Genomic DNA, 26443 nt, shown 5'->3' on the forward strand with positions numbered 1-26443 from the left:
TTGGAAAGGTATCAATTAACCTTTTAAAGTAGTCGGTGGAAATGTGTGCTTCATTTTTGCGCCTGTCCCAAGTCAGGAGCCTCTTGTTGGTCTTGTATTATTTTAATTTTAGTTTCTTGTGTACAATTTGGAAATTAGTATGGCGTTCATTATCACTGGACTAGTATATATTTGTTTAGGGGCCAGCTGAAGGACGCCTCCGGGTGCGGGAATTTCTCGCTTCATTGAAGACCTGTTGATGAGCCTCTGCTGTTGTTTTTTATTTGGTCGGGTTGTTGTCTCTTTGACACATTCCCCATTTCCATTCTTAATTTCATTCAGTATATTTTATGAAAATATATTTAAAACTAAAAAGAAATCATGCATGCAAGGGTCGGACATACTTCAAGAAATGTTTATTTGTTCATTATGAGAAGGAAAAAAAATCAAGATATACCCTGCACATACTCGAACATTCCTTAAGTAATACATGGAAATAATTATTTTCTGTTTTGAAAATATTAATAAAACACTACATGAACAATTATGTGATTTTAATTACTGTCATAACAACCTTTATTGGATTTATCAACTTATTTATGGCTTATGTCACACCTTTTGTTTGTTACCTTATAATTGTTACCAGAGGTGTCAGATTATGAACGGTAATTAATATACAAAAAATTTTGATTGAATGAATGAATTATCTTTATTCTCTCAAACCAAATACATATAAAGTTACATAGAAGATATTACAATGATATATATAAGATATACACGTGTGAAATATCAATTAATATGATAAATATTTACACAAAAGATAAATCAAAATTTAAATGTACTAACCAGGAGGATAGACTTTCACATATATAGATTTTATAAATACAAAGTTTCTCAAGCTCAACAATATTTCGACAACTTTTATTACGTTTCCCCGGCGAGAAGAAATTCATGACTTCATGAACTATCATGAATGGTTCGTGAATGTTCATGAATGGTACATGAAAATTCATAAATAATTCATAAATGAAGGTTCATGAATCTAATTCATGAACTGTTCATTAAAAGTATTTTATGAATGTTCATGAAGTTTTGATGAATCACTAGCTGCTCATAAAAATTCATGAAATGTTCATTAAAAGTATTTATGAATGTTCATGAAGTTTTGATGAATCACTAGCTGCTCATAAAAATTCATGAAATGTTCATTAAAAGTATTTATGAATGTTATGAAGTTTTGATGAATCACTAGGTGTAACATTTATAACTTACATCACACGTATAAATGAGTATCATAGGTACCGTTTCGACCAATCAGAGTAGAACATTTTACATAATTATTCGTGAAATATCATAAATGTATGGTGTTTTTATTTTTTTATTCCTGCAAAATAAAAAAATAAAATAAGATGAAATAGAAGTTGTAGCTGTATTTTAAGATAGATAGTATACAAAACTAAAATTTTAAAAGGAAAACGTATATTTTAATGAAAGTGAAATACATTTTCAAAACATTTTCAAACACCCATATTAAGGGGAAGTAACTCTTGTGATTTTAAATTTCTACAAACCGGCAAACCCCGCAAATCGGCTGTTTCCGTAGTCCAACGGTCGACCGATTTTGAGAAGTTCACTGAAATACCATAACAGGGACGAATCAACTTCGGGCCGATATTATATGGGACGAGATTGACACCTTGACTTAAACGCACTTGCAAATATGACGTCATATGATTACGCTGGATAACAAAAATGGAGAATCCAAACGCAGATGTTTTCAGATAAGTATTTGATTTAACATATAATGATTATGAAATACAATTTGTTGAGGCAATATAAAACATTTAGGATTTTAATCTGAGCAAAACATCAGAAAGAGTAGGCAGACAATAAATTAATGAAGAATGATAAATTGATATATTGTTGTCACATTCATAACAGACGTATCGTAATCTGACATGTAAATGGTACATGGGTATATATGATAATCTGATATGTAGAAATTAAATTGTGTGAATAATATTCATCGTAAATTAAATTGGTGAAACGTTAATAATAATTTAAGGCGCCAGTTTCATCTTCAAGGGATAAAGAGGGGGGGGGGGGGGGTACTAAATTTGAGTTTAACTTAAACTTCCAATGCAATTTAAGATGCATAATGCTGTTTCTATTGAATGTATTGCTTCATACAATCATTACCTCTTGAACAATTGATTCTTTGTGGATATTTTTGTACTTTTAGGGGATTAAATATGAGCTGCCAGCAATGATATGAAACAGATTTTATGTAGACTCCATTTTAATACCTTTATTCAGCAATTATTGTTGGAAATACAGAGACAGCAAGTTTTGAATTACAGAAAGGAAGAGAAGTTTATATATCACACATAATTTTTATATTAGTTAATCAGTTTGTGGATTTACCAGTGATAATTCCAGTGGAATCTACTGGAACAATTCATGAACAAGAAAGGTTCATGAACATTTAAGTGTTCATGAACTTCAATGTTCATGAACAATTTATGAACAAAGTTCATGAACAATTCATGAACAAGAAAGGGTTCATGATCATTGTTGTTCATGAACATTTAAATGCTCATGAACCTTTCTTGTTCATGAATTGTTCATGAACATTAAAGTTCATGAACATTACTGTCGATTTTCAGTTCATGAATTGCTCATCAAATGTTCATGAAGATATGATGAACTGTTCATGAAATCTGTTCATGAACAGTTCATGAAATGTTCATGCATATTCATGAATTATTCATTATCATCTCACAGGGGCTAATACAGACCTAAAGTTTTTTCCCTTAATTGCTAAAAACATGAAAAACTTAAATCATTCAATCTAAATGTGTGTGTTTTATTTTATTTTGTTAACCAGGATTTATATTGTAGGAAGTATGGTCATTTCACGTTTTCGCAATATATCTTTCAATAAAAACATCTATTGTTCTTCCACTAATCCCCCATGTAGGAATAGCCAGAATAGTAAAATACAAAATGTAGGAATAGCCAGAAGACACCATTAAAAGATGAGATCTTATAATATTTTAATTCTGAGAAAATTCCCGTCAGGCAGCAATGGTCATTTCACGTTTTCGCAATTAAAAATCTAGATTTTTCTTTAATTGATGTATTAAAAGATAAGATCTTATTATATTCTAAATCTGAGATAATTCCCTTTTTAAATAAAAAAAGTTAATATCATTTTTATTTGGTCCTGCCAATATTGTCGAGGTTTGTCCAGTCACTGTAAGTGTTGGTCAGGTCACTTTACAGCAAGCTTTTAATATTTTTTTCTATAATTATTCCTATGTTTGTGTATAAAATGGTTAAATCTAATTATATCTCAAATTTCAAAAAAATATTTTTTAGAAATAAAAGAGTAATTAGCAATTTCATCTAATACTGTCATTATCGAGGATGGTCATCCCCGGCGAGAAGAAATTCATGACTTCATGAACTATCATGAATGGTTCGTGAATGTTCATGAATGGTACATGAAAATTCATAAATAATTCATAAATGAAGGTTCATGAATCTAATTCATGAACTGTTCATTAAAAGTATTTTATGAATGTTCATGAAGTTTTGATGAATCACTAGCTGCTCATAAAAATTCATGAAATGTTCATTAAAAGTATTTATGAATGTTCATGAAGTTTTGATGAATCACTAGCTGCTCATAAAAATTCATGAAATGTTCATTAAAAGTATTTATGAATGTTCATGAAGTTTTGATGAATCACTAGGTGTAACATTTATAACTTACATCACACGTATAAATGAGTATCATAGGTACCGTTTCGACCAATCAGAGTAGAACATTTTACATAATTATTCGTGAAATATCATAAATGTATGGTGTTTTTATTTTTTTATTCCTGCAAAATAAAAAAATAAAATAAGATGAAATAGAAGTTGTAGCTGTATTTTAAGATAGATAGTATACAAAACTAAAATTTTAAAAGGAAAACGTATATTTTAATGAAAGTGAAATACATTTTCAAAACATTTTCAAACACCCATATTAAGGGGAAGTAACTCTTGTGATTTTAAATTTCTACAAACCGGCAAACCCCGCAAATCGGCTGTTTCCGTAGTCCAACGGTCGACCGATTTTGAGAAGTTCACTGAAATACCATAACAGGGACGAATCAACTTCGGGCCGATATTATATGGGACGAGATTGACACCTTGACTTAAACGCACTTGCAAATATGACGTCATATGATTACGCTGGATAACAAAAATGGAGAATCCAAACGCAGATGTTTTCAGATAAGTATTTGATTTAACATATAATGATTATGAAATACAATTTGTTGAGGCAATATAAAACATTTAGGATTTTAATCTGAGCAAAACATCAGAAAGAGTAGGCAGACAATAAATTAATGAAGAATGATAAATTGATATATTGTTGTCACATTCATAACAGACGTATCGTAATCTGACATGTAAATGGTACATGGGTATATATGATAATCTGATATGTAGAAATTAAATTGTGTGAATAATATTCATCGTAAATTAAATTGGTGAAACGTTAATAATAATTTAAGGCGCCAGTTTCATCTTCAAGGGATAAAGAGGGGGGGGGGGGTACTAAATTTGAGTTTAACTTAAACTTCCAATGCAATTTAAGATGCATAATGCTGTTTCTATTGAATGTATTGCTTCATACAATCATTACCTCTTGAACAATTGATTCTTTGTGGATATTTTTGTACTTTTAGGGGATTAAATATGAGCTGCCAGCAATGATATGAAACAGATTTTATGTAGACTCCATTTTAATACCTTTATTCAGCAATTATTGTTGGAAATACAGAGACAGCAAGTTTTGAATTACAGAAAGGAAGAGAAGTTTATATATCACACATAATTTTTATATTAGTTAATCAGTTTGTGGATTTACCAGTGATAATTCCAGTGGAATCTACTGGAACAATTCATGAACAAGAAAGGTTCATGAACATTTAAGTGTTCATGAACTTCAATGTTCATGAACAATTTATGAACAAAGTTCATGAACAATTCATGAACAAGAAAGGGTTCATGATCATTGTTGTTCATGAACATTTAAATGCTCATGAACCTTTCTTGTTCATGAATTGTTCATGAACATTAAAGTTCATGAACATTACTGTCGATTTTCAGTTCATGAATTGCTCATCAAATGTTCATGAAGATATGATGAACTGTTCATGAAATCTGTTCATGAACAGTTCATGAAATGTTCATGCATATTCATGAATTATTCATTATCATCTCACAGGGGATGTCAGTCAGCGATGGTCATGTCACGTTTTCGAAAGTTTTTGAGACAATATCTATATTTTTTGTAACATTTAGGTTAAAAATATGACATATCATTATATATTTCAAATCTGAGATAATTACTTTGAAAAATAAAAAAGTTACAAGCATTTTTATATGGTCCTGTCATTGTCGTTGTTGGTCCTGTCATTATCAGAAATGGTCATGTCACGTTTTCTAAAGTTTCTTACAAATTTTTCAATTTTCTTTTAAAATCTATATTTCAAATGATGAAATCTTATTATGTTTCAAATTTCAGAAAAATATTTTGAAAAATAAAAAAGTTATTAGCAATTTCATTTGGTCCTGTCATTGTCGAGGTTGGTCCTGTCAGTCAGCGATGGTCATGTCACGTTTTCGAATGTTTTTGAATAAAAATCTATAATTTTTATAACATTTAGCTTTCAAAATATGACATATCATTTTATATTTTAAATTTGAGATAATTCCTTTGAAAAATAAAAAAGTTATTAGCATTTGTATTTGGTCCTGTCATTGTCGATGTTGGTCCTGTCATTATCAGAGTTGGTCATGTCACGTTTTCTAAAGTTTCTTACAAATTTTTAAAATTTTTTTTCTTAAATCTATATATCAAATGATGAAATCTTATTATATTTCAAATTTGAGATCAATCCTTTGAGAAATGAAAAAGTAATTAGCATTTTTCATTTGGTCCTGTCATTCGGTCCAGTCATTTGGTCCAGTCATTAGTGTAACCCTATACAAGGTCTCATTTGCGCTTGAAATCCTGGCAATTTTTATTGTAAAATCATGCAGTAGAAGGAAAATAATCAAAGAGCTGAACAGCTCTGAGGGAAAAGACGGCCATTGTTTCAATTTTTAGGGGGGTATCTTTTGATAGTCTACATACAAAGAATGAGCAAAAGAACAGCTAGAACATAAAGAAAGGCTAACAATAATGAAACTAATTGTTGTTTATTGTTATTTCATTTCCTTAGTCAAGAATTCATCATAGAGACAATTTGGACCAATGAGATCTGCACCTTCTAAATCAAAATTTTTGATTAAAGTTGGGAGTTAATTATCTAAAATTCAATTGAATTTAACAACTACTACAATATATTTTAGAATTTTAATTATGTACAACTGAACGGCAGGCTAAGACCATTCTCAATTTTTTTGTGACAGTATTCTCAAGAAAGTGAGGACTGAAAAATCTATTCAGTTTTAATTTTCCATTGATAAAGTTCCCAGTTACAACTCTCATCACAGGGATACATGTACTTATAAAATCAAATATGATTGATATAAGCTGTGTGAAGTTTGTTTCCAGATCCCACATTTTGATATATATCTGTAAAATTCATGAATAAATAGCTTTAAACTACAAAAAGCAATATTTTAAAAAAAAATGAATAACAAATGACCACTACGATAATTATGTTGGTACGCAAAATTATTTTTTAATTGATGACTACTTATCATATATATAAACTTAATGTGACATTTTTAGTGTTCAGATACATTAACTTTCATTTTTGTGGGTAATTAAATTACTCATCAATTGAGGTGCTCCTTAATTGGAGAAAGATTCTAATAACTTTACAGAAAGAATGAAAACTGCAGTTGCTCTCCCCAATCTCAATAGGTATAAACTACAAAAAGCAACATTTATAATTTTTTTTTTATTTTTTTTTAACCATTTCAATAATTATGTTGCTACACAATTTTTTTTTATATAGAAGACTACTTATCATATCCTAAATGCCACATTTTAAGTGTTCAGAAACATTTACTTTGATTTTAGTGTATAATTACTCATCAATGGAGGTGCTCCTGAATTGGAGGAAGATTCTAAAAACAGAACTTTACAGAAACAATGAAAACTGTCGTTTCTCTCCCCAATCTCATGTATCCCCATTGACATTGTTTACCGCGAAAGTTGACCTACAAATTATCTGATTATAGTCTCAGATTAAAGCATTGCATGTTGGTGTGTGAATGATCTACACAACAGCAAGTTTACATTTAACAAATACGGATTTTAAATTAGTATACAAATACTGTGACTGGTTTTTATAATGAATAAGGCCATAAAAAAGAATAGGTTTGTTTGCCCAAACGCTACCTACCCAGAAAAAAGCTGCCTACTCAAATTCTTTTATTGTCCTGATTTGAAGAAGTTTTTTTTTAATCAGATAGGCATGAAGACTAATAAAGACCAGATACTTCAATTTCTCTTTTTGAAGAAAAAAAAAGAAAATGCCTACCTACCTACCCACTTTCTCAACCTTTGGGTAGGGTTTGGGCAAATCAAAATATTTTTAATTGTGGCCTAAAGGATATCCCTGTGTGGCATTCCAACAATGACGTCACTAGGTTAGATATATTTAGAATATTTCGTAATACTGATTTTTCCGGACTGTAAAAGAAACGTATATAGTGTAAGGGAAAGCTCAATATACGATAATTTCACGGGAAACAGAAGGGAAATGTGTAAAAAATGTATTTAAAGTTAATCTGTTCTCCTTGTCATCAATTTCAGTATGACATTTTGAGGGGGTTTCCAAACTATCAAAACAAAATGATTGACGTGAGGGAATGATACTCTGGCCAACCCCATTAGGGAATTGACGGCTTGAAGCCGTCTTTCCCCAAAAATATTTTGACAAATGCAAATGGCGGAAATCGGAAACGAAGCTGTAAATATGGAAATATTTCAGCATTTCTATGGCGAAACTAACGAGGATTAGTTAAAAGGTTTCTTTTTATCTCAATGTAATTATTACATTTAATTCGTGTGGGAAATATGATTTGATCGATCATTAGGAGACGTAGAAAAAAGGGGGAGAACGGAGGTTGACTGAAATTTTTTAGGACATATCCATTTATTTGTGCCACGATTACATAAAACATTGTGTATGGTGCAATACGCTACGGAATCGAGCAACTGGTGTCTTCTTTGTCATATGGCAGATAAAACAACAAAATAAATGAAGACTAAAAGTAGTTTTTATTCAAAATTCAATACAAATGTAATAAATTACACCTTTTACCTGTTACAGTGATTTCCCTGGTGTTTAGGGGAAGGGTCCTGGGGCCCATGCAATTGGGAAAAATATGATTGGTCTTTACGACGGCGGGCACACGGCATAAGCCGTGTGCGCCTTGCTAGGGGGGTTTGGGGGCATGCCCCCCCAAGAAAATTTTGAAAATTAGGTGCAAAATCCTGCATTCTGAGAAGGATTAACTGCATGAATTGCCTACAAAATAAGCTATCTTTTTAAGGAAAAGGATTAAAAATAAAAGTTGAATGTGTCTGAGGACACATTTGCATGCACTCAAGCTTTGTAACTTTACTCTTGAAAGGTAAAATTCAACCTATCCCTTCTGATTCTATTTATAATGATGAGAATCTATAGAAATTCTAAAAAGACACATTTGAAATCTGAAGCATTTATTTTTTAGTTTTATTTAAAATTCCAAGTTTTCCTTCATGTTTATTTTTAAACATGTCAACTAGTTGTTCCAGTTCTGTATCTGAGAGTCGGTCTTTTCCTTCTTTCACTTGTTTCATCAGAAGGAAGTAGAAACGACTTTTTGAATCCAAAAGCTTCCAGCTTCCGGCATTTACTACCGTCCGCCGCCTTTAGCTTCTTTGTGTAATATTTGGAATTATGAGACATGATCTACGTTCATTTTGTTTACATTATGTCTCATTTTTTTGCTTTGTCATTGAATTATTCATTCGGATGTTTCAAGCGCAAACGTGACCAGAATATCGTAGATTGCAATATTATAATGCAATCCAAAAAACATGAAAAAGATTGCAAACCAATCATTGTCTTAAGTGAATGATAATGATAACTATCGAAATACCCCGAACGCTCAGAGATTTGTCAACAAAATAATACACGATACGGAGATACGACAATAACAAAATCTCGCGACGATGTCCATATACGATTGGGAATTTTAGAGCTGAAAATTGGGAAAAAAGAGCATATTTCTCTTTGGGAATGGGGCCGAAATTCGGCCCCAAAATGAGGGTTGGAAAATCACTGTGTTAATTACCTGAAAATGCAGGTAACCTGATAAAAATTTCATTAAAATAATTCCCTTACATTACAGTTCATGCTCTCCTGAGCATTTTTCATGCAATAACTTTCTCTGTATCTCATATAATAAAAAAGATACAGCAGCCTGAAAAAGAATATACTGTTCTAATGAATGAACACCAAAAAATTGCAGCAGCAGCAGCCATTTTTCTATTTTTTTGTGTAGCGTTGAAAGGGTTAAAAAACTCATTTCATTCAAAGGAGAACCAAACTATTTATTAAAACTATACATTCACAATCCCATAAGTCGCTGGCAAATGCACTATTAAACATAATTTATGTTTGCGTAATTTATAAAAAAAATAATTGTTGTGTAATTTATAAACATGATAAATTTATTTTTGTAATCTTAAGAAAATCTCTTAAATATGCACCAATCAAAAAGACTTGTTACCACTTTTTTTTACAAATTTCATCTATCAGGATTCAAATATGTTACCAAATTTTATGAACTAGTTATTTTAATTTATTCATTATTTAATAATTCTGGGGTCGATCAATGTAGGACAAATTGACTTTGGCAAATAATGGGGCCAGATAGTCTTGGGGCTGGACAGGTTTTGGGATGGAACAACTTGATACCTTACAGATCCCAGGTAACATGGCTCAATTTTTTATTGAAAAGTTGTCTCATTGACAATCATACAATGTATATACCACATCTACTTAGTTTTATATTTATATCCACATTATGAGTATAAAACCTGGATCTCCTGTAGTTGGTGATCGCAATACTGGTATACCAGTATTGTCCACAATACTGGTATAAAAAATTTGTACCAGTATTGTACCAGTATTGTGCTTTTTTTAAATAAACAATATAGGTAATTAATCTTTTGTTAAAGGTGTCACATATATGCATAATGAAATTAACATATGACATGACAATTTTATTAGGAATGATTGTGTTTAACTGATGATGCCATAGATGGTACACTATGATTGTCATCAAATAAAGTTTTAAATCTTCTGATGTTTTTTTCTTAACCTTTCTGTCTCAGCATTTTAACAAGATCTGTACTTTCTTCTATGTTTTCTTTCAGTTCTCTCTTTCCAAGATTCATGTAGTATATTTTAGTGAATTTTATATTGACATTAATGCTGTTATAGCTTCTGTATCATCAGCATTGGTATTTCTTGTTCAGATGTGATTTCTGCAACCCCTCCCCCTTCCTATATTGGTATTTAGGTATTCAGTCTCTGTGGACTTTCTCTAACGCTTACTAGATTACAAGCTATTTCAGATAGCATTTGTATAGCTCTCTAACTGTCAGAATACTGGTCTAGTATTTGTACCAGTAGATATACATGTATCTGCTACTAATTGTATTGTCCATGGTTCTGAATCAACTGCTTTAACCCTTAACATTTATGTAGACAAACTAGTTAATTTGATTATAACAAGGTTCCCCTATAAAGCAACTTTTTATAATTAATGAATTATATTGATATCTTTTGTTGTGAAAGATTATAAGAAAATAAAGACAAACAAATGCATATCATCTTAGTACACAAAAAATGTATACATGTATTACAGTGCTTATCCAGTGACCTTTGGGGTATCACAATAGCAATGGCCAAAACAGTTTACCAAATTGCAGTTAGATTTCTTCTCCAACTAACTAATCAACTGGTAAAATGTTTTAGCAGATTGCTCAAGTGAAATGTTGTTAGTATGAAGTGAGTGCTGTGAAATCAAAAGTAATACTAACCATCCAGATCCAGTTAGTTGATATCTTTGTCAGTTGTGTCAAACACAAAAATGACTTACTATAGTATGAGTCACTGAATAAGAAGGTCTAATTTTGACATGGAAACTTCTATCATAAATAGATTTTATAAATAAATAGTTCAAACCATTGTTTTGTAGATGTATATTTTATAGCTTTGTCTTCTAAGACAAAGTTATTGTGTAATTATGATTCGTATAATATTTTCTATACAAATTACTGATCTGCTGGCATTAAAGGGAAATAATTTTTATTGAGTTATTGTACACTAAAAAATTAATCAATGATACCTGGCTTCTGATTTTGCCTACAATTTTTTTCAAAATTTTAATCACCTTAAAAATAAATTTCATTGTTTCTTTTCAAAACAGAGAATAAAAGTTTAATAATCATAAAAGTAATGTTACAAACAAATTAAATGAGGAAAGTTGATATTTGTCAGACAAAAATTGTGACAACATTTTTCTGATTTTCAGTAATGTAAATTATTTCCCTTTAATGGTAGCAGATAAGTAATTGCTTTAGAAAAAAAATCCAAATTACAATTATGCACTAACTTGTTGTTGGAAAACGGAGCTATAAATTATAGACTTACAAAACAATTTTTTCAACTATTTATTCATAAAATCTATTTATGATAGAAGTTTCCATGTCAAAATTAGACCTTCTTATTCAGTGACTCATACTATAGTAAGTCATTTTTGTGTTTGAAACAATTTACAAAGATATCAACTAACTGGATCTGGATGGTAAGTATTACTTTTGATTTCACAGCACTCACTTCATACTAACAACATTTCACTTGAGCAATCTGCTAAAATATTTTACCAGTTGATCAGTTAGTTGGAGAAGAAATCTAACTGCAATTTGGTAAACTGTTTGAGCCATTGCTATTGTGATACCCCAAAGGTCACTGGATAAGCACAGTAAAATATCTGTCAAAATATGTGATGGCATACATGTAAATGCTGAATTTACAGTGTTAGAGTCTAATAATTTGCTTGAATTTATTAAATTATTGCTCAGATAATAAGCATAGATGAATCGGTTCAATTTCTCAAGCTGTGCCATGCACATGTTATTCAGTGTGTAGCAGAATATAGTCGATCTCTTAGACAGTGTTATTAGATGTGTCAATACACGATGTGTCAATACATGATGTGTCACTGCAGTTATACTTTAAATATTGCTTTTATAGATTATTTATATATCATCTTTTGTGTATTTACCTTATACTTTGCTCTTATACTAATAATTTGTGTGTAATTATGTTGTAACGTTTGCTTATATTTATTAATTGTATGTTCATTGAATCTCATTTATGAGGAATTAAAGATATGAATGAATGAATGAGTTAATTTCAATAATCCTTTGTTTATTTGTGCGCAAGTATAGTAATGACTTTTAACTGGTTGTTAATTGATTTCACAATTATCCTCTATAATCTTTTTGAGTTCCATTTAAAAGCTTATAGACACTAGAATGAATTGCTTATTATATGCTGACGATTTACTGTTACTATCTGAAAGCAAAGAAGGTCTTCAATCCTGTTTAAATTCTCTAAAAACATACTGTGATAGATGGAAGCTAAATGTCAATTTAAATAAAACAAAAATTATGATCTTCAGTAAAGGTAAAAAAGATTTTAAAAAATTTAAATTTTTTTATGATAACAAAGAAATTGAAATTGTTGAGAAATATAAATATCTGGGTATTATCATTTACTTTAATGGAAATTTTAAACATGCTGCAGAACACTTATACAAACAAAGCCTAAAGGCACTTTTTTCTCTGCATTCTAAGACATTTGGATTCAATACTATAGATCATAAACTAAAATTAAAACTTTTTGATACTCTTATAAAACCCATAAGTACTTATGGATCTGAAATATGGATTAGTGACTACAATATAAAAGACTCAAATATTGATAAATTACCTTTTGAAAAAATTCATAATAAATTTTGTAAAAATATTTTAGGAGTTCACAAGAGAAGTTCAAATATGGCAGTAAAGTGTGAATTAGGAAGACAACCTACTTTGAATCATATACTAACCCTAGCCCTTAAATATTATGATCGACTTAAACAGCTTCCATCTGACAGATTGCTTAGTGAAACATATAAATTAGATCATTCATTATATACTGATGGACACAGATCTTGGCACAAATTTATCTCTAACGCTATTGAAAAATATAATTTAACAGACAATAATCTCAATTTAAAGAACTTAAAGGAAAATATTAATAACCAACATTCTAATAACACTTTGCATAATCTAGAAAAATTACGTTCAATTGAACAAGACAATAAATTACATTTCTATGCCAATATTTATTCAGAAGAATTTAAATTGCAAAATTATCTATCTTATAAATGTTCTCCTAATATAACAAGAAATCTTACAAAATTAAGAATTAGTTCCCACCCTCTTTTGATTGAAAAGGGTAGATATTTCAGACCAAAAATTAAGAGAGAAAACAGAATATGCTCTAACTGCAATCAAATAGAAGATGAAAAACATTTCCTTATTTATTGCAAAAAATTTGAAAATTATAGAAAACAACTATTTAATAAACTAAATTTTAATTCACAAGATCTGTGCCCTGAAAAAGTTATGGAAACCATTATTAGTTTACTTAACCCACAAAATATTGATGACACAAAAAATATATGCCATTACATACAATTATGCTTTGAATCTTTGTAATTTTATTCATTTAACCTTGATTTGATATTTTGTCATACATAATATATATTTATTTATGTGATGTAATATCATGTTAATGTGGGGGAAGACATCATTATACTTGTATTGATTTTCCTGATTTAAAATGTTTAATAAAAACTTGAAACTTGAAAAAATTTAATCTCCCTTTGATCTTCAATATAGTCTAGTCAACAATACAACTACAATACTGGTATATCAGTAATGTACCAGTATTGCTGGTTTTTTTTTTATTATAAAAAGTAACAATACTGGTACAAAATTTGTATACCAGTATTGTGGAAAATACTGGTATACCAGTATTGCGATCACCAACTACAGGAGAAAAAGTCTCTATTTTTTAAAATTGTAATTGTAATTGAAAACTGCTGATAAAATAAGTAAATTTTAGTGTATAATACCCATTTATAGAGTAATACCTTCATTTTCTGTGAAAATGCAATGTTTTCGTGTTGTTTTTAGTCATGGCCTTGTTCAACGTGATCAGCTTCATCATAAGTTCATGTACCGTTTTAGACGCACACGCTCTAACATCTTTTTTTATTTAGACAAACAAACCTAAATATTGACTCTATGCTCATACGTACCTTCTTTTTCTTCTCTCCAACCATTTTTAGTCTTCTAAAACACAGCAGCACGTGTTTGATGTCAACACTGTTTTCAAGTTCCGGTAAAAGGGAGGTAATAGGGATGTAACTAAATACCAACAGTTTATTTCTTTTTCGTTGTACAATAACGGTCATTAACGCTAAAGTGGCAAAAACCAATCAAAGTCCTGGATAGCACCTGTTCAAAGTTTGCAACGGTATATGTGTATTTTTTCGGAAAGGTATTGATGTGTTTTATTTCAAATATGTATTAAATCACAGTTTCATAGCTTTGATGTTTTTTACTAAACAATTAGTCAGCCTTATCAAAGATAATTTTTTTTCCATATGTTTGTCATGTAAAATGTTGATACTTTCTAAACTGTACATTAAGAATAATCAAATATATCGAAATCTCTGTTAATTTTTTTATGTGTCCATCCCATGTCAAGGGCCTATGGTTTTAGAATATTTTATTAATTTGGGTCCTTCATATTTGTTTTTAGTAAATCATTTGTTTGTTACTATAATTATAATCTGTAAGTCTTCTTGTTTTGAATTATTCCACATTTTTCATATCAGGGCCTTTTATAGCTTACTATCTAATGTGAGTTTTTCTCAATTTGACGACCTTACGGTAACCTATCTTATTTTATATATCTTCCTCCTTTGCACTCTTTTGGATAGCTGGTTCATTCGCAAAAAATACCACATCTCTTATTTTAATTAATACAACAAACTAAAATCAATACAACTATAATGAATGTGAATTTTTATGAAATACTTTAAACAACAATTGCAATATGTAGACAGGAATAAATAATAACTGACAAGTTTGATGGCGAATACCCTTCTCTATAGGTATATATTATAGTGTTATAAACTGGCTGTTTCTGTATTGGCATTGTTATAGATTCAACACAAAGACCGCATGTAGTTGCTTACATGTACAAGATTTTGTATTTAGTGGAGAATTGTCTGATTCGCAATTATACCAATTGCAAACCTCCTTATTTCGTACAATATAAACTTTAGTATAAGAAAAGGTTAAATTTGATACGGTATGTTTGCCAATGAGACAACTCTCCACCATAGACCAAATGAATATAGAAATTAGCAAAATACGGCCTTCAACAATGAATAAAAGGCTTCGAAATGATATTAAAAACCAATTCAGATGAGAAAACTAAGACCGGCTTGATTTAAATACAAAACAATGAACGAATAACAAATATGATGTACAGAAACAAACGACAACTACTGAATTAAAGGCTTCTGAATTGGGACATGCCCTAACAGAATGCAATAGAGTTATATAAATACATGTTTGATGACGCATATCCTCACCAATAAGTATAATTTTAATAACCATGGTTGTTTTTCTTAATTAAAATTTTAATAATACTGTCTTGAAACAGACGTCTCTTCATTATCAAACGACGAGTTTAACGGTATAGTTTGAAAGCAACTGTACACATTCTCTTTCGTTATGGTTTTGATGGAACAACAACTAGTTTATGCAACGCATAAGTCTTTTGTGATCTTTGTGTCAGCAATCTTTTATACATTTGTGTACGATTAAATTGCCAGGTGAAATTAACCAATGGCTTGAGTATTGCTACATATAAAAGGCAAAAAGGTTTTTGCCATTCACTTAACTTATAACACATAAAAAATGACATCATTAGAATGTTTACACATGAAAGATTAACATCATCACAGACTTTGTCAACGAGAGTATTTCTAGAATTTTATATAAAAAGTGAGTATTTTATTGGTATTTTAGTTTTTAAAATCCACACGTCTGTTAATCGAAGGGATTTAATGTTGTCAACGGTAGTGTTAAAGCCTCATAGAGACACACATTTATTAAGCTTACGCTGATATAATGTATTTTGTCTATCTCTGTTGTCCAACATGCAGTCAATCTTACAATTCTGTACATACGATTCGCGAAAAAAAACAGACATTTCATAATGGTCAGACCACCTTTCGAATACTAAAGGTTATGCATCTATGTAACGAAATCCAAACATTTCCAAAAAAAAACCACCAACATTGACATTTTACGATAATGAAATTACGTATAAATAAAATCTATTTCGAAAAGGCATAATTGCTTGCAATCAAAGTAATATGTCAGCGGTTCAGATTGTTCAGTAGCTTCTATTTACCTGTACACATCAACATTATTTCTCTTTGTTTGGATTTTGTAAAAAATTAGAATGAACAGTATTTCACCAGTAATATGCATTCTAGCATGTCAGTTAACTGCTAGTAGTCTGTTGTTATTTATGTATTATTGTCATTTTGTTTATTTTCTTTGGTTACATCTTCTGACATCAGACTCGGACTTCTCTTGAACTGAATTTTAATGTGCGTATTGTTATGCGTTTACTTTTCTACATTGGTTAGAGGTATAGGGGAAGGGTTGAGATCTCACAAACATGTTTAACCCCGCCGCATTTTTGCGCCTGTCCCAAGTCAGGAGCCTCTAGCTTTTGTTAGTCTTGTAGTATTTTAATTTTAGTTTCTTGTGTACAATTTGGAAATTAGTATGGCGTTCATTATCACTGGACTAGTATATATTTGTTCAGGAGCCAGCTGAAGGACGCCTCCGAGTGCGGGAATTTCTCGCTACATTGAAAACCTGTTGGTGACCCTCTGCTGTTGTTTTTTATTTGGTCGGGTTGTTGTCTCTTTGACACATTCCCCATTTCCATTCTCAATTTTATTTTTCCATTATGATTTATTAAAAAAGATGGTACCAAATACATTTTCACAATTTTCAAATCATGAGAATATTTTTTTCTGATATGACTTTAAATCTCTGGTTTGTTGCACAAAAAAAAACTGAATCACAAATCAGTACCGACCGTGCAAGACCCTCATAGATAGTTAAAAAAAAAAACACTCGTCGTCGTTAGTCAGTAAAACATACCCGAACAAGATGCTTCAAAAAGAGTCTATCGTTCTCTAGCTATATGTTTGACAAAGACGTTTCCGGCGTCATTTTGCGGCCAAAATAGGATGTTGTTATTTTTTATTTGGTTATAAAAAGCAGGTTCTCCTTCGTTTTGCATTTGCTTCAAAAGATCTTCGTATTGTTTGGACCAATATCTTGGAGTTTATTTACATATCTTACCAGTTCAAATATTTCCTAAATGGAGTATTTTTTTTACAAATCTGACAACTCTTCTAGAAATGAATTTCTAAACTTGTTCATCACTTTACAAAGCCTTCAACGCTGTTTAAAGACATCTTTTTGTGTTTTTTGTAGAGTCTTCATTAGGTCGTTCATCTGTTATAGAATGACCCAAACCACAAGATCTTTCAAATTCATTCTCTTGTATACTGACTCCATCCATCCACTTGTCTAAATGGGATCATCGGTTAATCCTAAAGCACCAATATCGCCCTTCACAATTGCATTATTCTGTTTTTGTGCCTGATCAATTGTGTTATAAGAAAGAAATTTGCTGGTCTTACGTACAGTGCAAGTATCATTTTCAAATTCCATTGCCACCTTTGGGTGATGTTCGGGAAGGGAAGTCATATCTTGGAGATGGGTCGGTAACGATCGAGCATAATTTACTTGATCAAAACCTAAATCAATACCCTATCATGCTTTATATGGACTGTTTGTGAAGTACAAAATCTGATTCATGAAATGAGCATAATATTAAATTAGAAGAAGTTCTTATTTTATAATTGAACGCCAGGAATGAAACTGTGGTCGAGATGACTCTATTTCTTTACACCAGTCTTTAAAATCATTGAACGTCACAGAGCCATGACATAATTATATATTCTGAGTTTAGCTTTCTTAATCCGAAATTAACAGTTAAAGCAAAAGACATGCAGTTATCTGATGCGCCTGTCTAGTCCTATGTACATTTGAACATACATAAAAAGAGTCTGCCGTTCTTGGTGTTGCAATATTGACCTTAGTAAGACAACATGTCCATCCCCTATCACGCAATAATATATCACCCAGAGTTTTATAACAAGTCATTTCAATGTGAAATCCACCAAACATGACGATAAACGTATCTTTTCCGTACAAATCAGGCCATTCCCAGTGAATTTGCTTAGGCGTTTCCAAAAGTGGCTGATCTGCAGTTACAATGGATGTTTCTGCGGGATTCACCACATTGTCGCGTTATCCATCGAATACCTGAGAATTGCCTGGTAGTGTATACAAATCGCTAATGCATGATATCTATAAATAGTTTGCACATGCGCAAAAGTGTTAAACACATGTGTATCATAACCGTGAAAAATGTTATTAAACCAATTCATAATATCATTAGAAATCCAAAAACACTAAATATATAGTAAATAGTTCAAATGATTTTGAAAGAATTTTGTTATATTTTCGCGCATGCGCAAATACTGGAAATGTCAAATATTCATTTTTAATAAATATATGATGTAAGGAAGGTAGCCGCCAAACCTCATGATTGTTTTTTACCAAAAGAAGGTCAAAGAAAAGTTTTCCAGAAAAATCAATATTTTCAAACTGAAGAAACCAGCCATTTTAGAAAATGGCCGTGGCCATCTTGAAAATTTTTATTTTTTTAATGGCCAGCAGTTATTTCTTAAAAAGTATATAATAATGATGCTTTGTGGTAATTTTCATGCTTGTATCACCATTTGCACAATTCCCTCGATTTTGCATGCTAATATCTTCCACTATATTGTCTGCTTCTGAATTTGCTCTTGATTGTACCACGTGAATATAACAACAAGACGATATTGTTTAATTATCAATAAGAGACAAACTATCCACAAAAGTCCAAAGGGCGAAAAACAAAACTGAAGGTCACCATGCATACTACCTTCTTTAATAAGCAAATCAAATTCCAGATAGTAAGCTATATGGGTGCCACATGGTAAGTAGGGCATGCTTACAAGGGACGGATCCAGTCATTTTAAAAAGGGGGTTCCCAACCCAGAATAAAAAGGGGGGTCAACAATTTGTCCCCATTCAAATGCATTGATCGTCATTAAAAGGGGGTTCAAACCCCTGGACACCTTTGGATCCGCCAATACTTACCCTGTAGGAGCACTTTTCCTGTTGCTCAATCTTTAATTTTCTGTTTTGTGTTTTGTATGCTGATGTTTGTTTTGTATGCTGTTGTTTGTTTTTCAGGCGTTTATCGTTTTTGTCATGGCATTGTCAGATCGTTTTCGACTTCTCTTCTGCAAAAGGTTCCAGGATTACAAAATGTACAATAATTCAAAAGAGAAAACTTACTCAGAGTGTTATAAACACGCGTAAAGTGTATTGACAGTCACATCGACATTTAATGTGCAGGTCAATTTTCGTCGATTAACAACTATATATCTATCTTTTCTATACCTATGTAAACTATATGGTTTACTGAGAATAACGATTGACAATCTTTCGTCATTCATAAATTTTTATTAAAAAAAGAAATAAATAAACAAAAAAGACTGACTATACACATGAATTGTACAGCTATGTACATTGTTCATCATTCTTCCATTCACACGTGCCGCCTTGTGCTCTCCTGCATATGGCGGTCTTACGGTAACACTCTTTCGAACTGTTTGACAGTTTACAACTCCTTGGCGTCGATGCATCACCCTCTTCAAGAACCTACAGAAAGATGATTTAATCAAATAAGTCATAGAATAGAGTAAGTTACTTTGATTCAATTAAGCCGATGCCCATGTTCACCGTCGCATTTGCTTATATGTCACCGGGATACATTTTCTAGAGGTACATGTCTTTATCCAGTATGAAAACACACTCGGTTTATCTAATTGAAGCAAAACATTATAATGATTCATGTCAAATCTATATATATAAACTTTACACATTTTATTGATCATTCTCATGAACAAAGTCGGGGTGGCGATACATTTAAATGTGGGTGATTTAATCTAGTTGCAGTTTTGTTATTATTATTGCTAATGTATTCAAATTAGTATGACGTTGCGCACGATACTGGTGTCACTTTAAAAAAATGAGGAAGAGGGCGAGTTTTTCTCTTTAAAACACTTTTTTTACAAAATAAATATCAATGTTCTGCATATCATACGAAAGATAATTAATCACAGAAGAATAATAAATAGTTTATTTTCGCTTTTTTTAATACATAAAGATTTACTGTGTTGATTCCGATGCCGTAAACGTCATTTTACGGGTGTCCCACTGTTACAATTATGGTAGGTTTGGATCTTTGAAATCGATTTGCGGTTTTAAAAGTTCGCGAAATGGTTTAAAATTTCGCAAGAGCTGTGTACGTCATCAAAGATTTATGACGTCATTGCTGTTTTTCAAGATGGGTGAAAGTAGATAGACAGAAAGATTGAAACAAATCAGAGAAAAAATGTCCCATACAGATGGTCAACACCCGTAAAAAAATTTCAACTTTAGTTATTACTTGATAAAAGACACGTAAGTAGCATTTAATCATATCAGAAAATTTGAACATGCCCTAAAGAAGCTTTCTGAAGTCATCAATATCTATCTACTATCTTTCTTTCGAAATATCGTCAGTTTTCCCGTGTCCAATAAAATGTCCCCGCTGACAAAATATGACGTTTACATATCTAAAGCCTGTTTATCAAATGAGATTTGATCAGATCTGCAATAAGTAACACCTTTTAACCTATAGAAATGAAAAATACATGTAATGCCCTCTGTAGAAACATAAAATTTATGCTCATTAAAGCTACATATCGAAAATACGAAAAGAAACAAAATGTCCAATGAAATGTCCCTACAACTAAAATTTGACGCCGCCGTTGTCATGCAAAGTTTTGAACGTTATAGTTCGATGTATTTGGCATGAAATTCATTTTCTGAAATGGGTTGAAGAATATTTAATCAAGTCCTTGGTCTACATGTACTCCTGCTCCCAGTAGAACAACTAATATCACAATATTGCATACAAGTAAACTCGTATTATCATTGGTGGCCTGCTGTCTGCTATATGCCGTGTTACTGTCTCTTTGACACATTTCCCATTTCCATTCTCAATGTTATCGTATAAATGGATAGATATACAGCTTAAAAGAAAAGATATACAGGTTGAAAGAAAAGATATACAGGTTAAAAGAAACATTTTATTTTGTAACCGAACTGATACTATGTATCTGCATGCGTAACAGGATTACATTCAGTTCACATATGAATAAAAGGAGTCATGGAGAAAAACGTCAATGAGACAGAAACCCACAAACAAAACTTCAACACACGATATCGAAAATAGACATTCAAGTTTTCAAGTATAATTTACTCTGCTAATGCCTACACTTTCTAGTAAATTCACCATACATCTATTTGTTTACAATATTCTTCCGCTTTGCCGGGTGTCATTATTAGTATGTGGACATTTTTATACTTTATGTATGCAGAATTGCATTAAAAAATATTGTTTCAGAAAATTTACAAACTTAAAGTACTATATTTAAACTACATGAACAATGATATACGTGTAATTGACATTTATCTTTTTCCCTTTTTGAACAGTCAAACACAAAATGTCTGCCAAAAAGAAACTGGAATTTAACAGAAAACAGAAACTCTTAAAACGTCGACAACAAAAACTGACCTCATACTACAAAAACAAAAGTAAAACAAATACTGAGTATACGTACACAAATACCAAAGAAGCAACAAAAAAGAGAGAATACAGGGCAAAAAAGGCCGAAAAAAAAGAAAAGGAAAACATAAGAAAGAGAAATTACAGACAAGCTATGAAAAACAAACACATAACTCAAAATACTTTAGAAGACAGGGATATTTTTAAAAATGTGTTTAATAACAGGACAACTAAACACCGAGCCATTAAGAGATTGAAAAACGCACTACATAGAACACCAAAAAGAAGATCGGCTACTCTTGCTGCTTACCTTCAACATACAAAATCACCAGCAGTTGAAATCCTGAGACAGGCGGAAGTTGTATCTTCACCAGAAGACCTAATGAATATGTCAATAGAAAAAGCTGCTCTAGAAGATATAAAGACAGCCATTGAAAGCTGCAAAACCAAAAGATCAAAGGACTCCGTTTTATCAATGAACGTTCTTGTAGCATCCATTAGTGGTGAAAAGATTACAGAGACAAGGTGTCGCAAAAATTTAGCCAAAAAATTAGGACTACCAGTAAGACGACTGAGTAGGGGGAATCGAAACAGGACAACTATCCTAAAATCAGAAAAATCTTGCTGGGCTTATGTATGCAGAAAGACCCGCAAAGACGCATTATCTGAGGAAACAAAGAGACTGGCATACAATTTTTGGATGAAACCCGGCATATCTCGACCTACAGGTAACAAGGCAGATGTAAAAAGAGAAAGGATTGGGCCCAAAATAAACACTTGTCACCAGATATACCTACTTGAAAAAACTCAAACCGAGGTATACATTGATTTCACAGCAAACTATCCATGTATAAAATTGTCCCAGAGATCGTTCGAAAATTGTAAACCGTATTTTATACGTCCAGTTCGTCCGAAAGATAGACAAACCTGTTGTTGCAGGTATCATGTAGAGATAAAAAGCGTATTCAAATGTTGCATGAATTTTCGAAAAAAAATGTTGAACGACAACGATGCATATGATGAAACTAGTGTTAAAGTTTATGATTATATAAGCGACATTGTAGATGTCACATTATGTAACAAAGAGGATCATGTCCACAAAATAGCTTGCCTTAAAAGAGATTGTGGAGAATGTGGTGTTAACAAACTAGAACTACTTACAAAGGAAACTGATGATTTAGATACTGCACAAATAGTAAAATGGGAGAAATTTGAAAAGGTAGACATTAAAGTTAAAGGCAATAAAACAATTAAAAAATTGGTCTTGGTGAAGAAAGAAACCAAAGCTGTAGAACTATTTTCACATTTCTTAGAACTTTTAAAATCATTTCCATTACATCAGCATAGAGCTACGTGGCAAAACAAACAATTCCTAACATTACTTACTGATCTTCCACAAAATCATTGCGTCTGCGTACATCATTTTTCGCAAAACTACCGCTGTACGGATTTGAAAGAACTTCAAAGTTCTTATTTTCAAAAGACTGAAGTGTCTATACACGTAACAATAATACATCGCCACGCTGTCCTTGAATATGACGGTGTTGAGAGTACGACAGAGTTTCCTGAAATAATAACTGAACATTTTTTTGTGATAAGTAGTGACCAGCAGCATGATCAACATTATGTACATGAAGTTCGAAAGAAAATAACAGAGTACTTAAATTCCATCTCTTATCCGGTCCATACAATGCACAAATTTACAGACGGATGTGCAGCACAGTACAAAAGTCGCCACTGCTTTGGTGATATTAGCCAGACTTGTAAGGACTTTGGATACAGTAATTTTACCAGAAATTATTTTGAAACCGCACATGCAAAAGGTATTGTTTTTGGGGCAATTTCTAACATTTTAAAGTGGTACCCAACACAATAGAATTTTGACAAAACATTTACATCGTCGTTCTTTTAGCGGTGATATATAAAATAGCAATATAATCTTCCGTGAGATACGTAGTCGTAGACAAAGGAAAAGTAAAAACACTGATAAGACACATCATTATGCAAAGTTGAAAAATAAATAAACGGAAGAACAAAACATAAATCTTGATGATCGATAATCAGGCAAATATACTATTAAAATAAACAATTAAAGCTAAAAGTTTTTTTTTTTTTGGTATAATTATAAAAAAAACAACAACATACCAATACATTATTAAAATACAAAGAAGACATATGGATTATGCATATATGAAAACCACACTCAAAACATACTCCACATTCGACTTCGTCTCGGGTGACATACTTCTTTCGTGTTGTCCCAGAAAATTGTATGCATGTTTACACGAGTCGAATCTTCAAACATTGTCAGTTTTTGTAAATAGCAACTGAATATAAAAACAAAAACAAAAACTCCCGGTATTATGATATTTAACAAGTTTCCTTATCATTTCAGGTCCCCAGGATGCTGCCGGTGGACTTCTTAAACGACAGGCAGATATAGCCGTCTTACGCGGACGAGCGACAATACAAAATGCATTCGATCTATATAATTTTGCCGTTATGAATATGACACAAACCAAATCCGTTTGTAAAAGAAGACTATTTAGATTTGTGGAAACAATCCCAAGGGACAAAAGCATATCTTACAAACCTGTATCAAACACAAGATTAGTACACCAAGTTGTTGTTAGGGATAACCGTGATGAAATCTTAATCAGGGAACTATCATGTTTTTCTTGTGACAAATGTGCCAGTCATTTTTATGAAGAATGTGAAAACTTTTCAAACACAGGGAGTTTTACGAACGTAAACATGATAGTTGAAACTCCGACAGTACTTGATAACAATGAAAACACGAACCCCGAAACTGAGAGAGAAGAAATATCTGAACTTGTCTCCTCCGGACAAGTAATTGCCGTATACACAGATGACCCAGAGAGTGAATATTATCTATTAAAAGTTAAGGATTGTCCTCATGTTCTTGGTGTGGACACAACCGATTCATGGGGCTCCATATTGCCAACTGGGACAAGCGTTATCACTGGATTGTATTATGATAACAAAACATCATCACCACTATCATATAAACTTGTATCTAGAAAAAAGGCGATTGTTCCAACAGAGTCAATAATATATATATGTTCCGAAATTGACGCATCAAGAAATATTCAATTACACGAGGATATTCATCTTAGCATTTTACAATGTCTAAATGAATTAAAATAGTCACATATGATTAAAGGTGTTATTTTGTATTTTAGTTTTTCGTATCATATTGTTACATATGTAGCACTACTCGTATTATAAAACAAAGTAACGTCGTTAACTTCATGTAATATTGACGTTTTACGTGTAACGTAAAGTGACACCAGTATCGTGCGTAACGTCTATATAATATGAACATAATATATGAGATTTAATATATTTGTAACACTTCCTTTCATTTTAGCTGAAATAGGTCATGCAATGATAGATATTTATTGTTAGAGAATTTACTGCAATTGTAATTGGCTAATAATATTTTTGACATTGATACGATCTAATCATAAAACAGTGTATTAGAATTGCCATCATTTGTTAAAGCAGTTATCCATATAAGTTTAGTTAACGTTTGCCAATTTCAAAAATATATACACTAAATAATATTTGCCATGCACAACTTATATACCCCTACTCAGTAAACTTTAAATAGTCACAAATTTGCATACCCATACCTTGCATCTACAATTTCTAATGTAAGAGTTTCTTCCCCTTGTCAGGAGATACACCCAGTTTTCAAATGTCCTAGGAATAAGCGTGTTGCAAATTCTGATTGTGTTTTCACCTCTCGAGCTCCCTGAAAATAACAGAAATCAAAGAAATAATTTATCTGTATATGGAATCGTTCAATTAAGCGAGCTGTCTCTTTCCAGCTTCCACACTGTTTACTCGTCAAATATTATTCATCTGACTGTGACTCTACTGCGTACAAAGTTGAATTACATTATAAGCTGTCCCTTTATTACAGTTCCATGTGTCAGAGAACAGATCTATGCACGTAAAGATTAATCTTCTATGTACTACAATGTTTGATTCCCGAGGATGGCTTTGGAATATATATATAATCACTTATGTAGTCGTCCGACAGGCAGTACACACAATTGAAAATTGTGGTGTTCGACTGGTTGTTTAATATGCACAAGTTCACAGCCAGGTAAATCATTGCTAAGAAAATTGTGCATCACTATCCTAGGGTTTTCGTCCTGAACATGCATGAACTATTTGCCACTGGAATTTAAGCAACCAACAACAATTTTAATCTAATAATTTGTCTATTGAAAGTTAAGTTGGATGATTTCTTGTATCGCAGATGTTTGTTAAATTGAGTTTAATAAAATATAAAAGTAAGTGTATGCAAAAACGTATGTAAAAAGTAAAATCACAAAAATACGGAGTTGCGAGGAAAATTCAAGAAGGAAAGGTCCTTAATCAAATGGCAAAATCAAAAG

At 31.5% G+C, this 26443-nt stretch overlaps 2 protein-coding genes across 5 annotated transcripts in view; one reads left to right on the forward strand and one right to left on the reverse strand.

The window, feature by feature from the left end:
• The window catches only part of LOC143075127 (pescadillo homolog), a 45385-nt gene extending 30833 nt beyond the window's left edge, over window positions 1–14552 (reverse strand). For all 4 annotated transcript variants that reach the window (XM_076250439.1, XM_076250438.1, XM_076250437.1 and 1 more), the window contains exon 1: window positions 14434–14552. In XM_076250439.1, coding sequence (XP_076106554.1) covers window positions 14434–14457 — 24 coding nt within the window. In that variant the 5' untranslated portion in view covers window positions 14458–14552. The remainder of the gene's footprint in view (window positions 1–14433) is intronic.
• Window positions 14553–21788: 7236 nt separating this feature from the next.
• On the forward strand, window positions 21789–25233 carry LOC143074320 (uncharacterized). Its single transcript, XM_076249828.1, has 2 exons — window positions 21789–23836; window positions 24409–25233. The coding sequence occupies exons 1-2, from the start codon at window positions 21952–21954 to the stop codon at window positions 25179–25181; spliced, it is 2658 nt and encodes an 885-aa protein (XP_076105943.1). The 5' UTR covers window positions 21789–21951; the 3' UTR covers window positions 25182–25233.
• Window positions 25234–26443: the final 1210 nt, after the last annotated feature.

The sequence above is a fragment of the Mytilus galloprovincialis genome, chromosome 5, assembly GCF_965363235.1.
Source record: "Mytilus galloprovincialis chromosome 5, xbMytGall1.hap1.1, whole genome shotgun sequence".
In the NCBI taxonomy this organism is placed as follows: Eukaryota; Metazoa; Mollusca; class Bivalvia; order Mytilida; family Mytilidae; genus Mytilus; species Mytilus galloprovincialis.